Genomic DNA, 17,952 nt, shown 5'->3' with positions numbered 1-17,952 from the left:
GTTAAAAGGGCCCATCCTGTGTAATCTATACCTGAAGAAGAGAGTACCCTACGATATATCCATCAATAAACATTTATTAAGTTTCTACTATGTGCCAGCCATTGTGCTATGCTCCCTGAGTACTCATCCAGTCTTTGCTGGAATATCCTGGTGGAGGAGGGGCGTAAGGTAGGGACTGTAACCTACTACTCCCCCAAGGCTGCCCATTCCACTTTGGGACAGCTCTAATTATTAAGAAGTTTCTCCTTACATCAAACCTAACCTAAATTTGCCTTTGTAACCTGTCACTCCCAGTTCTCCCCTCTGGGTCCGTGAAAAACAAATCTAATCCCTCTTCCATGTGACAGCGTTCAAATACCTGAAAATAGCTATCCTGCCCCACCCCTAGACCCAAGTCATCTTTTCTCCAGGCTAAACATTCCCCACTCTCTCAGCCAACCATATGGCATGATCTCAAGTCCCTTCTCCATCCCAATAACCTTCTTCTGGATGATCTTCTGCCTATCAATGTCCTTCCTATAGTATGGCACTGGTAACTGAACATAGCCATCTGGATGTGATGTGATGAGGGCAGTAGACAAAAGGATTATCAATCCCCCTAGTCCTAGATGCTATATTCGTTTCTTAATGCAGACTAAGATCATTGAGCTTTCTTGGCTGCTATATCATACTGCTTGCTCATATTATTAAGCTTCCAATCCATTAAACACCTGAGCTTTTTAGCAAACTGCTGCCTAGCCACATATCATACTTATGAAGTTGATTTTTTTTGAACCAACAATACGACTCTAGTCCTATCCTTATTCAATTTTATCTCCTCAGATTCCCCTGGTCATTCCCACATCTTATGGTCTTTTCATCTTCTGTATACATTATTACCTCTCAGAAACTCTGATATCCTGCCCAGACTATCACTTTCTCTGTTCCTCATGAAGGATACTCCATTTTTAGAGTGACAGAGCAATAGAATAGATTAGGTACACAATACATAGTAGTAAATTAACATTGTAACCTAGTGTTTGGTAAACCCAAAGAGCCAAGTTGTTGGAGTAAAAAGTGACCATTTGACAAAAATTTCTAGGAAAACTGGAAAACAGTTTGGCAGAAATTAGGCGTATATCAACATCTCACAGCTTCTACCAGAATAAGGCTAAAATGAGTAAATGATTTAAGAGACAAAGTGTGACATCATAAGTAAATTAGAGGAGCATGAAAAAATGTACCTGTCAGATCTATGGATAAGGGAAGAGTTTATAAACAAACAAAAGACAGGATCACAAGAAGTAAAATGGATAATTTTGATTATGTGAAATTTAAAAGTTTTGCACAAACAAAACCAATGCAGCCAAAATTAGAAGGAAAGTGGGAAGTTGGGAGAAAATTTTATAGCAATTTTCTCTGATAAAGGCCCATTTCTCAAATATATAGAGAATTGAGACAAATTTATAAAATTAAGAGCCATTCCCTAGTTGATAAATGGTCAAAGAATATGAAGAGGCAGCTTTCAGAACAAGAAATCAAAGCTATCAAAAATGCTTCAAATCACTATCAATTAGAGAAATGTAAATTAAACAACTCTGAGGTACCAACTCACACCTATCAGATTGGCTAATATGACAGAAAAGAAAAATTATAATTTCTGGAGGAGATTTGGAAAAAATAGGTACATTAATGAATTGTTAATGGAGTTGTGAACTGGTTTAACCATTCTGGAGAACAATTTGGAACTATGCCCAAAGGGCTATAAAATTGCACATTCCTATGAACCAGCAATATCACTACTGGGTCTGTATCCCAAAGAGATCAAAGAAAAGGGGAAAGGACCTATGTGTACAAAAAATATTTACAGCAGCAGTTTTGTAGAGGCAAAGAATTGGAAACTAAGGCGATGTCCATCAACTGGAGAAGAGCTGAACAAATTGTGATGAAATACTACTGTAATATAAGAAATGATGAGCAGGATGGTTTCAGAAAAGCCTGAGAAGATTTATATGAACTGATGCAAAATGAAGTGAGCAGAACCAAGAAAACATTGTAGACAGCAACTGCAATATTGTAAGGATGATCAACTACAAAAGACTTGGCTACTTTCATTAAAACAATTATCCAGGACAATTCCAAAGGACCCATGATGAGAAATACTATCCACCTCCAGAGAAAGAACTAGTGGAGTCTGAGTGCAGATTGAAGCATACTTTTTTCATTTTCTTTATGTTTCTTGCTTTTTTCTTTTTTGCAACATATCTAATACGGAAATATGTTGTGCATGACTTCACATGTATAATTGAAATCATATTGCTTGCCTTCTCAAGTGTGGGAGGGAAAGGAAAGAAAGAATTTTAATGAATGTTTAAAAATAAATAAGTTGAACTAAATAAAATAATATGTAAATAAATAAAATGAATGTAAATAAATAAGTTGAAATTTTAAAAAAATAAGACAAAAAACCAAATGATATTTCATCTCCCATCTCCATGCCTTTGCCCTGACAGTAATCCATGGCTGGAATGTCCTCTCTCCTCCTCATATTCACCTCATAGAATCCTTCTCTTCCTTTATGATACAGCTTTATGATACCACCTCATACATGAAGCCTTTTCTTATTCCCCAACTGTTAACACCCTCTCTCCCTAACTACATTCCCTTTAACTACTTTGTATGTATTTATTTACTTGCCTTCTCTCCTGTCAGAATATAAACTGCTTGAGAGTGGACATTGTTTCATTCTTTGTATTTGTGTGCCCAGTGCCTAGCACCATGCAAGGAATATAGTAAGTACTTAATAAATGCTTATTGGCCTTGGATCCCATTTCTTCTATCCAATGTGTTAACTATCTTTCCTAGTGTCATGGCACTGACAAATCTGATAGGCATGTCACTGATGCCTTTAGCCAAATCATGAATCAATAAAAAGTTAAACAGCACAGGCTCATACAGAGATCCCTCGTAAACTATGCCTACAGTAGTTCTCTGACTTTTCAGTGTAGTAATCCTGTCAAAAAATGAGGCTAAGTTGGCATGACTTGCTCTCGATTTAGTTATGAAAGGTCTTTGGGAGCACAGCTTCCTTTTCTAAACATTCACTAACCCTCCCTTTACTGTGTTCTAGAATCTTGCCAGAAATGAAAAGTCAAGCTCATTGTCCAATTATTGGCATATTTCATTTTCTTTAACAAAAATTGGGGTGTCATTTGCTCTATTTCAGTTTTGGGGCACTTCTGTTCCCCAGGGTCTTTCAAAAGACACTGACAGCAATTCAGCAACTATATCCAGTCTTTACCTTGTAATAACAACCACACACACACACACACACACACACACACACACACACACACACACAATGGGGGCCAGAATATCATGGCTTAGAATCACCCAATCCTATAATTGCAAGGCACTTTAGCGAGCATTCAATTTAATCTCAACCCACAGTACGAATTCCATTTATAACATCCTGACACATGTTGTCATCCAACCTCTGTTTCGACTCCTCCACTGACCAAGAATTCATGGAGCATCCCATTCCATTTCATTGGTAATGAGTTCATCTCTCCAGCCAAAATCTGTCTCTCTGTTTCCTTCACTCCTTGATCTTAGTTGGCCCTTCTAGAGTCCAAGCAGAAGCTTATTCTCTCTTCTAGAAGAAAGTCCTTTGGATATTTGAAAGTAGCAAATGGGTGTTCCCAAACCCTCTAAGCCTTCTCTTATTTTTTTGACATAGTTTCCACATCTCTCACCACCCTGGTCACCCTCCATTGAATACACTTCTATTTGTCAGTCCTTCTTAAGATACAGTCCCCAGACCTTAACACCATCTTTCAGATGCAGTCTAAGCAGGGCACCTCCTCGTCACACACCTGCTGTGTCTCGGTCACCAGGATTCCATGAATACTGCTTACGTTCCTGTGAGCTTTCTCAGCAGCTGCTGATTCATGTTGAAGTCGACTAAACTACTGTAGGAGCTTACAGAGGTCTCAAGGAGCTCCAGACTTCCAGGCAAATATGTTGGGCTTTATCTTGCTTTTGTTTCATCGATGAGAACAATAAGATACACCTTAAATCAACATATGTGGGTGTATAGACAGGCAGCATTACGAGAATTGGGACATCAGGCCCTTCCTCTGGCACATATGAACCCCCTCTCAGGACCCTCCAGCAACTCTCAAAGACCAACCGTTAGAGACAAAAGGCAGATCTGCATCAGGGGAGGAATTTTCCACACCAAGAGTTCCCCCTACACTGATGAAATCAGAGGTTCAGACAACACACACATACATACATACACACACACACACATACACAAAGACATACACGTACGCACAACTGTATTTGCATTTTTGCAGTTTTTTAAACAGTGGAATGCATTTTAAGCATACATTAAATATACATATATAAAACTATATAAATGTCTTAACACATTTTTCAGTATCTAACCAATAGCTGATGCCCTGTCCTCCCCAACCCATCTCGCCTGCCTCCCAGACCCCACAGCCTGCCTACCTTGCGTCCAGCCTCATTGTTGTGTAAGTTCATGAGGGTCCTAGCATTCTGCTTGATCTCCCTTGCATCCACGAAGACCTTGGCAAAGCCAATGCCATAGCGAATGTCAGCAGAGCAGCCACCCCACTTCCAGCCTTCGTCCCGGTGATATTGGCCCTGCTTCTCTTTGTCACAGCCACAGTCACTCAGGTTGCCCTGTGTACAGGCGGCTGTAATGGCATGGGCCACTCCCGCGGCAATGACCGCATAGGTGAATGCAGCTTCTCGGCTCCCTGAAAGAAAAGACAGGCATCACATCACTGCGGTAGGAACCCCGATACTGAGGAAAAGGGAATTGGGAACCCAGACTACAGGCTCCATGCTGGTAGGTACCCGTCCCCCAGCGCAGGACTCTGTATATGGTAGTTGGGGCTGAGAGGAGAGCAGGAATCATGAGGAAAGCTGATAGTTAAATCTGTAATGTGACCATTTGCCCCTTAGAAATCTATAAGCTACAAATCAAGACTTGATTTATTGTTCAGAATAAACTTAAAAGTGTGTCAGGCTTACATTGTTTTTAGAGAGTCTGTTGTTAAACATTTACCAGCAGGCTCCTGTAGGGGTTTAACAGGTAAATGCCAACTTGTGATTTCATTAATGAAGAGAATTCCTGGTGGGGGGAATTTCCTTCACTCGTGGTTAATCACAACTCATCTCTAATATAGTAGATAAGTTCTAAGGAACTGCCAGAGGCACATGAACCATTAGTGACTTGTCCAAGGCCAGAGTACTACTAAGCACCAGAGCTACGGTTTGAGCCTAAATCTGCCCGATGCAGAGCCCAGCACTTTATCCCATAACCACATTGCCTCTAAAGTCTTTAATAAGAATTCTTTTTTCACCTGAATTAAATTGAGGTTAAAGGAAAGATGATCAATTTTACCTAGAGAAGAGAAGGCCTAGAACCCTACTTCCCATATGTTTTCCCTCCAAGACACTTGTGAATTTTTGCCAGGACGGAAATAAGAGAGAAGTGATATCGTGTCTCTCATCCAGCCATCTGTCATCTATGAGCTTAGTCAATAAAATTATTATCACAATCAATGATATAATATATAATAAATCCACCCAGTCACCCCTACATATACTCACATATAAAGACAGCCCCTCTACTTATTAGCTGTATAACACCAATTATGACCTGCATAGGTGGGGCTGATAGCCACACCAATGAGACCCAGATTGATTGAAGTATTTTGAGGAATAATGGACAGATGATTTGGTCTCTCTGGGTCTCAGTTTCCTTGTCATGGGGGCTAATAATTCTGGCACCACTTACCTCACAAGGTTATGGTAGAAAAAGAGCCCTTATAAACCTTGAAACCTTAAACTAAATGCTGCCTTGGCCCCACTTCTCCCCACTTAGAACAGTACCATTGGACTGGACATCCCAAAATCATGCTCTTGGTCAGTGGGAGAATTAATCCCCTCATCTTTGGGATGTCTGCCCAGGCATTGAGCCGTCTTGATCAGAAATGATCACTGAACGAATGCAAACTTGCCTAGTCGCACTGTATGTGGCCATGCTCTGCCAGCCTTCCTTCCTTCCATATGTCTCTGTTCTTACTGAGGGCACTGCCCTCCTCTTCTCCCAGGCTCACAGTCTTAATGTCATCCTTCCCTCCTCTCTCTCACTCACATATTAAACGTAGCCAAATCTTGCCATTCCTACTTTCAGGACATCTCTCACACACCTCCCCTTCTCTCTACTCTTGCATCCACACAGGAGCAGCCCTCATCATCTCCTCAGCTGGACTATCCTAACAGCCATACCTACCTCCATCTCTCTCCACTCCAATCTCAGGTACAGAAGGGTAGGTCTGCCAATGTCACTCTCCTCTGCTCAATGAGCTCCAGTGACTATCACCCCAGAATCAAATATAAAGTCCTCTGTTTGGCATTTAAAGCTCCTCCTAGCCCAGCCCCTCCCTATCATTCTGGTATTCTTATACCTTACTCCCCTCCACAAGCTCCACAATCCAGCTCCAGTTTCTTACTTTTACCTCCTCAAAAATAACATTTCACCTCCTGCCTCCTCCACCCAGACTTCTTTCAAGATTTAGCATAAAGCCCACCTTCTGTAGGAGACCTTCTCTAGGTCCCCCTCCCTCAGCTGCAAATGGCTTCCTCTTTCAGACTGTCTCTATTGTTGTTCAGTCATGTCTGATTCTTCATGACCCATTTGGGGTTTTCTTGGCAGAGATACTGGAGTAATTCACCATTTCTTTCTCCAGCTCGTTTTATAGATAAGGAAACTGAGGCAAACAGGGTGAAGTGACTTGCCCAGGGTCACATGGCTAATAAGTATCTAAGGCTGGATTTGAACTCGGGCCTCCCTAACTCCAGGCCTGGTGCTTTCTATCCACTGTGCCACCTAGTTGTGTACATCTTGTAAACACCTAGTTATTTACAGGTTGTCTCCTCCACTAGAACGTGAGCTCTCTAAAGGCAGGGACTATTTTTGGCCTTTCTCTGTATCTCCAGTGATTAGCACAGTGCCTGGCACATAGCACTTTGATAAATGCTTGTTGACTGACTCAGTCAGTCAAACATTTATTAAGCACCTAGTATGTGCCAGGCACTGTACTGAGCTCTGGAGATACAAAAAGAGGCAAAAGATAGTTCTTGTTCTCAAGAAACTTACATTCTAACAGGGTAAACTCCAAACATTCAAATCTATACAAATAAGCCAGACCACAGTATGAATAGGAATTACAATCTAACTGGGTTAACAACAAATGTATAAACATGTACAAACAAGCTATACACTGTATAAATAGGAATCACAATCTAATAGGGTAAACTACAAACATGTTCAAATAAGCCATACACAGCATAAATAGGAATCACAATCTAACAGGGTAAACAACAAATGTATAAAATATGTACAAACAAGCTATACACAGTGTGAACAGGAATTACACTCTAACAGGGTAAACATACAAACAAGCCATACACAGTATAAACATGAGTTATAATCTAATAGGGTAAACAACAAACAAATGCGTGCAAACAAACTATACACAGTATAAAAAGGGATAAGAGAGGGAAGGTGCCAGAATTAAGAGGCATTGGGACAGGCTTCCTGTAGAAGATAGGATTTTAGTTAAAACTTAAAGGAAGCCGGCAAAGTCAGTAGGAAGAGATGAGGAGGGAGAGAGTTCTGGGCACGGGTGAAAGAGAAAATGCCCAGAGCTGAGAGATGGAGTGTCTAGATCATGGACCAGCCAAGAAGCCAGTGTCACTGGACTGAAGAGAACGTGGTGGGGAGGAAGGTCTTAGAAGACTGGAAAGGTAGGATGGGGCTAAGTTATGAAGGGCTTTGAATGTCAAACAGAGCATTTTGTATCTGATCCTGGAGGCAAAGGGGAGCTGCTGGAATTTATGGAGAAGGTTGTGGGGAGGGGGTGTTGTGACATGATCAGACCTGTGCTTCAGGAAAATCATTTTAGTGTCTGAATGGTTTGGAGTGGGGAGAGACTTGAGGCAGGCAGACCCCCCAGAAGCTATTGCAGTAATCCAGGTGTGAGATGATGAGGGCCTGCACCAGAACGATGGCAGCATCAGAGGGGAGAAGGGGGCAGATTGGAGACACAGTGCAAGGGTGAAATCAACAGGCCTTGGCAACAGCTTGGATATGGAAGTAAGAGATAGTGAGGAGTCCAGGATGACCCCTAGATTGCGAGCCTGAGAGGCTGAGAGGATGGTGTTGCCCAGCACTGTAACAGGGAAAGTGGGGGTGGGGGGTTGAGGGACCCTAGCCAGGCCTAAATCACACCTCATATCTATACACCTGTCATCTTGTCTGTCTTTCCACCAGGAACCTATCCCTCAATCAGTTTTCTGCCTCTTGTTCTGGGAACAGTGAACAAATTGATAGTACCATCGCTTCTGGAAATGTATGGGTTAACTCACCAACCTAACTAGCACTCTCCCCTTTGGAATGTTAAGTTTAGAATGTTTCCTCCATCTAGTAGAATGTAACCTCCAGGAAGGCAGGAATTTTTGTATGTGTATCCCCAGAACTCAGCATTGCTGGGAACATACTAAGAAAGTAATAAATGGTTTGTTTGTTTTTTTCACTCATCTGTTCAAGTGCTATTTATTTAAACACAATTAATATGTAAACATCCTCACACATGCATCCATACTCAGCCACAGACATATGCCCATACAGATGTACCCATTTTGCCAACGTAAACAAACCTATACATATATGCATTTTTAAGATAGATGAATAGACATGGATAATAATGATGGCATCTGTATAGCACCTACTATGTGCCAGGCACCATGCTAAGTGCTTTATAAATATTATTTCATCTGCTCCTCAGGCAATATTATTATTATATTATTATTATATATTACATTATATTACTTTACATTATATTGTATTATATTGCATTATGTTGTGTTGTGTTGTGTTATGTTATATTGTATTGTATTGTGTTATTATTATTCTTGTTTTACAGTCAAGAAAATTAAGGCAAACAGAAGGTCATATGACTTGCTTGGGGTCACCCAGATAGTGTCCAAAGTCAGATTTTAGTTCAGGTCTTCTTGACTCCAAAGCTAGCACTCTATCCACTGCACCACCTATCTGAGGCAACTCCTGTAGAGAAGGGGCCAGGCATCCCCACCAACTGCTGCCATCTGCCATTCAGACAGCGGGCAGGCCAGCCTATCTGAGCCAGTGGGGCACTCTGAGGAAGAGACAGGGGGCACCATGTACTAAGCGAGTCAAACCACCACTACCGCCACCACTTGACCAGAATCTCCCCTCAGATCCTCATGGAAACAGCCCAAGAGGCTTTGGAAATGGTTCCAAGTCAGAGCCTTTGGCCATCATTCCCAGAAGTAGATACTATGGAGATGCAGCTTGGCAGCTAACTGCCCCTGGAGGTTCTACAGCCGTATCTATCGTAGACCCAGAAAAGAAAGTTCCAGTCACTCAGTGTCTGGCACTGTTAAATGAGTCAACATCAGAAATTGATAGGATGTTATCAGTTGAAATGACATTAAAGAAGAGGCATTGTCATCCACTTTGCTGCTCCTCCCAAGGCTCTGACTTTCAACTAAAGCCTTCCATGGGCCTTGTCTCCCCCCATTAGAAAGGGAAGGTCAGAACAATACGATGATCAAGTCTGGTTTCCTAAAGGAGGCAGTATTTGAAATAGGCTTTAGAAAAATGGGTCCAACAGGCACAAGAATGGAGGGATGCCAGACCTATGGAACAACCAGAGCAAAGGAATGCTGAACATGGTATGTGTTTAGGAGGCACAGAGTTGTTCAGTTTGGCAGGAACATTAAACACATGAAGATAAATAATGAAAAAAGGCTAGAGAGGTGAGATGGCAACAGATTGTGAAGGGCCTTGAATGTCAAACAAAGGATTCTGAACTTTACTTGGGTCAATAGAGATCCATTGAAGATTTTTAAGCAGAGCAATGCCATGACTGGATCAATGGGTAAGCGAGATTATTCTGCCAACAGTATGTACCAGAAGGAGAGACCAAAGGCAGGTAAAGAGCCTGTTGCAATAGTACACATGGGTGGTAAGTAGGACATGTACTAAGCAAGTGGCAGTGGAAATCAAGAACTTATCCATATACATATTTGTATTTATGGATACAGACAGACATATACAGCATGAACGTTGGCCTCTGCTCCCTGTAGATGTCAAAAGCTCTGCCATTAAATATCTCTGTGCCCCTCCATTGGTCAGTTCCCCACATCGGGTCTCAGTTTCCCAATCTCTATGAGTTTTCTATAGAAATCTGCACATGTCTACCAGCTAACCCCTTCCCCCTTTCAGCAAGGACCCAACTTTCTTCATGCCATTGGTCAAAAATCAGCAAAGAGGAATGAAAAAACCCAGAACAAAAGTGCACTACATACAACTTTTTGATGTATGAATGCATCTTAGTGCACTGATTCGGAGATTGTAACCTAGGAAATAGCAATTAGCATTCAAGTCCATTACAAAACAGATAATAATCAGCTATTCTCCTTCTCCATGAGGGCTGGCCAAAGAAAATAAGCTATAATTACTTCCTGCATCAGGATGGCTTCAAGTTAGACTTAAGGAAGAAATTTTTTGACAGTGAACAATACTATATAGGGAAATTCCTGGGGGGAGGGGGATGATTGGAGAGGCAGGATGTGTGAGATGGCCAAGATGAAGGAGGTTGAACAATCTACTTTTCAGGAGATCTTTGGAAACAAGGTCAGTTCTCATCTATATAACATGGTTTAGGGATGATCCTACCTGGAGGAAGGGGATATACCAGGTGACTTCTCAGATATGTCCTGGTCTCAGGATTCTAACGATAAGACTAAGTACCCCCAAGGTAGGCACTCAACATTCCAAAAGGCTCTTGGCAGGTGCTACAGTCAGCCTCCTGCAGACACACCTTCTGGCCGTTGGTGGGTCTGGGCACAAGACTTATAAAGCTCTTTGAGGCATAGCCAAAAGCTACCATGGCTTAGAAGAAACTTAAGGGATATAGAAACCAATAATTAATTCCCTTCTGTTCTAAAAGACACATTACCCCCTCAAAAAGATTCTTCCCTCAGTCACTATTTCTAACTTGGGACTGAGTCTTAACTATACCCCAACCTGGTGAAGGTTCCCCTTTATTGCCACAGGAGAGAATGATCTCAGATTTCTTTGACCCTCAGAGGCCATGGGTTATTATTACTGACCTCTGATCTCACAAGACTTTCCACTCCTCTGAGTATTGCTTGACTTGCTTTCCATTTTTTGTAAAATGAGAATTAACAGCACTACCTACTTCACAGAGAAAACTGCTCATAAGTTTCAAAGTACTAAAGAATTGTGAGGCATTTTTTGTTACTGAGTTCTAAATTGTGTTATCTGTTAAAGCATCGAAACACATGAGTACTGCCACAAGGGCTATCAACAATAACTGCGAATGACTAAAAACGAAGGACAGCACAATAAATTTGGAAGGGATGGAAAACTTTACAGTGACTTCAACTCAACACTTACTCATCACCAATTCTGAACAAAGCACTAGGTCCTGTCTCAAGGAGCTTACAGTTTTCTGGGGATAAGGCTAGCAGTGGAATATGACAGCAGTAAGCATGCTCCGTGGGAATGAGGAGAAGGCACTTCAAGCTGGGGGAGGTGGGGCTTCCTAGAGAAGATAGCACTTGAGCTGAACAGAGGAGGAGGAGGAAGAAGTCCATACCAGGCATGAGGGGCAGCCTGTGGAAATGTCCAGATAGAGTGCCAAGTGTGGTCAGTTTCAGGCCACTTTCATTAAGATATAGGATGAGGGGCAGCTAGGTGGCACAGTGTGTAGAGAGCCAGCCCTGGAGTGAGAAGGATCTGAGTTCAAATCCGGCCTCAGACATTTGACACACTATCTGTGTGATCTTGGGCAAGTCATTTAACCCCAATTGCCCTGCCTTCCCCCCTCAAAAACAAACAAAAACAAAGAAATAGGATGAAGCGGAATAACATGAAATAAAGCAAGAAAAGCAGGCAGGAGCCAGATTTTGTAGGGCCTTGGACATCTAGAAATGACCACTAACATTCCTTCTCACTCTACATCAAAGATCCTAAATTCCAAGCTGGACACTTTGCATTTTATACTGGAAGCAAAACTACAGATTTTTGAGCAGGGAAATGATATGGTCGGACCCATTCCTTAGGGAAATTGTTTTGGCAGCCCTTTGCAAGATAGACTGGAGTAGGGAGGGAATTAAGGCAGAGAGCTAAATAGGAGGTTTTTGTCATATTCCACAGCAGAAAGGTGATGAGGGCCTGAAATAGAATGCTAGTAGTATGAGTATGAGTGAGTAGTTGGGTGGATAGAGCACCAGGTCCAGAGTCAGAAAGACCCATCTTTCTGAGTTCAAATCTGGCCCCAGATACTTACTGGCTGTGTGACCCTGGGCAAGTCACTTAACCCTGTTTGCCTCAGTTTCCTCATCTTTAAAATGAGCTGGAGAAGAAAATGACCACACCACTCTGGTACCTTTGCTAAGAAAACCCCAAATGGGGTCACAAAGAGTCAGACCTGACTGAAAAATGACTCAACAACAAAAGAGAAAGGGACAGAGGCATGTGATCAAAGACTCAACAAGATTTGGCAACTCACTTGATGGAAGGGGAAGAAGGGAAGAGTTAAGTGTGACTAACAGTGTGAGTCTGGGTCACTGGGAGGTCTGCGCTGTCCTCAACAGACATAAGGAAGTCTGGAGAAGAGGGGAATTTAAGGGAGAGGGGGAATATGATAATCAAGCGTTGGCCATGCTGAGTTTGTGCTGCCAATAGAACTTCAAGTTATATAGCAAATGGTTAGTATTTAGAGACTATAATTTAAAAGGCTAGATGTGTCAATCTCAGAGTCATCTACCTAAAGATTATAACTGAATAAGGTGAGAGCAAACATAGTACGGTGCAAAGAGTACTGTACTTAAGTCAGAGAGCCTGAATTTAACTCTTTTCTGTGCCATTTACTATCTATGTGACCCCGGGCAAGTTATTTGACTCTCGAGGCCTCAGTTTCCTCATTTGTTAAAAAAATGGGAATTCTACCAGGTGGTCTCTAAAGTTCCTTCCATATCTAAATCCATTAATCCATAATCTATAGACCCATGGGAACAGCTGAGATTAACAGGGGAGAGAGACAGAGACAGAGACGGAGAAACAGAGAGAGAGAGACAGAGATGAGAAAGGCCAGGATGGAACCCTGGGGGACACCCACTCTTGGGGTGATGCAACAAAGTGAGAATGGTCACATACATAAAAGGAGAACAAGTAAACATCAATGTTCATAAAAGTCAAGACAGTTGAGAATCTGTCCAAGAGAAGGAGATGGTAGACAATGTCAAGAGCTGCAGAGATTTGGGCAGGGAGTGGGGTGGGAGAGGAGAATTTGAATATATTGTACAAGGTTTATCTTTCTGCCATTGGCCAAGTAATTACTATTTAAGGCCTACCTCCTAGAAAGGAAGGGAAAAGGAGAAAAAAGAATGCCTCCCCACTCCTGATGTTATCAGAGAGAATTAAATATTCAAAAAGATCTTTACTGCCTCAAACACTGAGCCAAATTGATTAAGATGAATTTTAATAGGGATAGATATAAAGTCTTGAATTCAAAAAAATCAACATCACAAGTAAAAGAGAAGTCAAGGCTACCAAGTAAATTCATCTGAAAGAGGTCTGAGGGTTTTAGTAGGGTGTCAGCTAAGTGAGTCCACAGTGCAATATGGCAGCCAAAAAAAGGAATGAGCTCTCGAGGTTCCTTAAGAGAGGATTAATGATCAGAAGAGAGGAGGTACCAATCTAGGCTATACCTTCTCCTGATTAGGCTCTATTTGGAATATCACCTTCAGTTGAATGTGTGGTTATTGTTATAATCATTAATAATAATAATAGTTCCATTAATATTCTATATATCCAGCACCATATTCTGGGAAGGAAATTGGTAAGGTGGAAAGCACCCAGAGAAGTTTATTTACTGCCTTGAGATAATGTCATATGAGGACTGGTTCACGGACCAGGGATGTTTAGCCTTGAAAAGATAAGGTTTCAGAGGAATGTGATAAACGTTTTCAAGGAATTGAAGCATTCTCAGATAGAATAAAGATTTGACTTCTATTTCTTAGTGCCAAAGGGCAGAATTGGGAGGACGGGGTAGAAGCCAAAGAGACAGATTTGAGCTTGATTTAAATTAAAGCTTCCAAAGAACTAGAGATCTCCCAAAGTGAAATGGCCTGCCTTCGGAGGTAGTGTGTCCCCCCCTCATTAAGGGTCTGTAGAAGAGATTCTCAGGTACAGGTTGGACTAGACAGCCTCAACATCCCTTCCAAATCTACATTCCTTGATCCTAGACTATAAGGTCCCTGAGGATAGGACGTGGGTCTTATTCTAGCTTGTACTGTCCTATAGCACAGAACTCTACATAGAGCAGATATCCTACAAATGTTAGCTGAATCTGTGTAATAAGAATAATTGTAATTATTAATAAAAATGATTTGTTGTTCAGTTGTTTCAGTTGTGTCTGACTCTGCATGACCCCATTTGGGGTCTTCTTAGCAAAGATACTCAAGTGGTTTGCCATTTTCTTCTCCAGCTCATTTTAATAGATGAGGAAACCGAGGCAAACAGGATTAAGTGACTTGCCCAGGTTCATACAACTAGTAAGTGTCTGAGACCAGATTTGAATGCAGGTCTTCCTGAATCCAGGTCCAGTGCTCTATCCACTGCACCACCTTGCTGCCCCAATAAGGACAAGAGTTACAATAATCAAAGAGGTCTCAGACTTTTGGATATGCACAGCCTACACTTGCATCCCTGGCTGGCTAAGAAGGCTGCTGAAAGACACCATTGTTCCTACTATAAAACAAACCCAGGGCCCATGGATATTCCAGGCATGAAGTGAGCAGTGAGTACGTGGACTCTCTTAGGGGAGAGGGTGGAGAGAGGTGCCCCCTTGTTCCAAGAGGTGCCACCTCTGGGAAGCCAAGTCCCAGTGGCCTCCTCAAGCCCCGGCCAATAACCATCCCTGATTCCTGTAAGAAAAAAAAAACAAGCTATGTGAGGTCTTTAGAAATGGTAGTTATAAGAGAGGGCTACTACCATGCTACAGGATGGGCAAAGATTGTTTCTCAGATTGTCTTAAAAAAATTACTCTTTGAACTGTAGTGTTCAAGAAGTGGTTTTTGAACTGAGTCTCCCTGACTGCTTGAGTAAAGAGCCAGAGGAGGACTGGGGGAAACTTCCCAGCCCCCAGACAGCCCCCGGGTACCACTTGGTGCTACCTGGGCCTGAAAGGGCAATATGGTAGACCAGTAAGAACATGGGTCTTAAAGTTAGAAAAAGTAGGCCTGAGTCCCAGCTTTGCCAACTGTTAGACATGTGCCTTAGGACAAGATATCTTATCCCTCCCTCAGTTTCCTCATCTGTAAAATGGAGGAATTGGACTAGATCTAGTTCTAAGGTTCTATGAATTGTGCTGGACCCAGGAAGGAGTGGGAAGTAGAGAACGTCTGGCAGCCAGAGACTGCCCGCAAGTCATTGCTGATCTCTAGGGGATGGTGAGATACTGATAAGCAAGACCCAAGGACATTATCGGAACACGATGTTAACAGTCTTAGAGAAGTTACGGGAATTGCCCAGAGTCAGATAGTCAATAGATATCAGAGGCAGGACCTGAACCCAGGAATCTAAGAAGCTGGTTCTCTTTCTGGTATGCCAGCCTGCCTCTCAAAAGCTTGAAGTTATCAAGAAGGCTGCCCAGTCCACCCTGTACCTGAGAATCTCCTCTACAGATCCCTAATGAGGGGGAACATACTACCTCCCAAGGCAGCCCATTTCACTTTGGGAGATCTCTAGTCCTTTGGAAGTTTTTATTTAAATCAAGCTCAAATATCCCTCTGTGGCTTCTACCCCCTCCTCCCAATTCTTCCCTTTAGCACTAAGAAATAGAAGTCAAATCTTTATTCCATCTGAGAGTGCTTCAATTCCTTGAAAACATGTGGCAATGGAAGTTCCACACCAAGAATTCCCTAAACCAGTGAAATCAAACCCAGATCATTTGATTACAAATCCATGGAGACCCTAGCTTGAGCCTATGAAGAAGGGAGGAAAAGGCTTCCCCTATAATAGCTTTAAGTCAGTGGTCTCACTCTGGGCGGGGTCCCCAAGACCCTTGCAGAGGATCTACAAGATCAAAATTATGTTCATCAGAGTACTAAGACAATTCATCCTGTTTGTCTCTTTTTTCTACAAAATCACTTGCATGTTTTCTGTTAGACTGATGAGTTCCTTGAGAACAGAGAGTGTTTCTGCCTTTCTTTGTATCTCTAGAACTTAGCACAGTGCCTGGTATATAGTAGGTGCTTAATATTGAATGTTCAATGATTTGGTTTGACTGGGAAAGTCCTCCTTAAACTTCCAGGAACATGGCAATTTCAGGATGGGGTCCCAAAACATTACTCCAAATTCTGTGGAATAGTGGGTCCTATTTAAAGGAAAGGTTCTTAACCTTTATTTTTAATCTGCAAATATTTTTTACTTAATTTTTTTCAAACAAAACTCCACCTTCAGTTCCTCACATTCCCCAGTTGAAAACAAAACCCCTGTTCCAAATATGCACAATCAAGCAAACAAATCCTCACATTGATCATGGCCCCCCCAAATGTGCCTCAAAGCTGCACTCCAAGTCCTTCATGTCTCTATCAGAAGGTGAGCAGCACTTTTCATAATGAGTCCTCTAAAATTATGTGGTCAGGAATGATGCTGATCAATGTTCCTGAGTCTTTCAGCATTTACTTAAATGCTTAACATTTTTCGTATGTCAAGAATCCCACTTCAGCGGCCAGGTAAAACCCACGGACTCTGTTTCTGAATAATGTTTTTAAAAGAATAAAATAAAATACAAAGAATAACAAAGGAGACCAATTATATTGAAAAAGTTCCCAAAGTATATTTTAAACAATTTTTTTTTAAAAAACAAGTTCCCATACTCCAGGTTACCCCTGTTTAGAGGATCTATGTTCCAGGGCTCTATGGTCACTCTTGGAGCAAGGAAACATCGATTTAATCACAGTCAGGCTGAATAGTCCTTTGCTAAACTCTATGGGAGAAACAAGAGAAATAGAAGATGGTTTCTGCTCTGATGGCATTTATTGCTTATCACTTCCAAGCCAAGATTAACTGGTGTGAACCAATTAAGAATTCAAGAAAACCTAGGTGGCATTCAGTGCCCTTCCCCCACATTCTCTTCTGGATGCTGAAATCTACCCATCCTCCAAGTGCCACTCCTCAATCAACCAATCAAAAGTATTTATTAAGCACCTACTATGTGCCAGGTAGCCTAGTACTTCAACAGCATGAACCCCTGCCACTGGAAAGGCAGACTGACTTTAGTGGAAAGGCACAGGATCTGGGTAGGCAGCTAGGTGGCACAGTGGATGGAGCACCACTCCTGGAGTCAGAAAGACTCATCTTCCTGAGTTCAAATCCACCCTCAGACATTTACTAGTTATGCGACCCTGGGCAAGTCACTTAGCCCTGTTTGCCTCAGTTCCTCATCCGTAAAATGAGCTGAGGAAGGAAATGGCGAACCACTTTAGTATTTCTGCAAACCCCAAATAAGGTCCCAAAGAGTCAGACACAATGAAAAATGACTTAACAACAACAATACAGGATCTGGGTTCAAATTCCATCTCTGCTGTTTCTTGGGCAAGTCACTTAACATTAGTTTCCACATCTGCAAAATGAAGAATGGTATTTATATAACATCTTAAGGTTCAAAATGTGTTTAAATGTATTACCTCACTTGGATCTGTCTCACAACCCTGTGAAGTAGATGCTCTTATTTTCCCCAGTTTACAAATAAGGAAACTGAGGCTCGGGGCATCTTGCCTAAGATCCCA

At 41.9% G+C, this 17,952-nt stretch overlaps 1 protein-coding gene across 1 annotated transcript in view; it reads right to left on the bottom strand.

Annotated features, from left to right (window-relative positions):
* The window catches only part of WNT7A (Wnt family member 7A), an 84,381-nt gene that overhangs the window by 38,322 nt on the left and 28,107 nt on the right, over positions 1–17,952 (bottom strand). Inside the window, exon 3 of the mRNA XM_036739008.1 lies at positions 4,498–4,769. Within this exon, the coding sequence (XP_036594903.1) occupies positions 4,498–4,769 (272 nt within the window). The remainder of the gene's footprint in view (positions 1–4,497; positions 4,770–17,952) is intronic.

The sequence above is a fragment of the Trichosurus vulpecula genome, chromosome 9, assembly GCF_011100635.1.
Source record: "Trichosurus vulpecula isolate mTriVul1 chromosome 9, mTriVul1.pri, whole genome shotgun sequence".
Lineage (NCBI taxonomy): Eukaryota > Metazoa > Chordata > Mammalia > Diprotodontia > Phalangeridae > Trichosurus > Trichosurus vulpecula.
The sequence above is the reverse complement of the archived record's forward strand: the minus strand, read 5'-3'. Positions and strand labels throughout refer to the sequence as shown.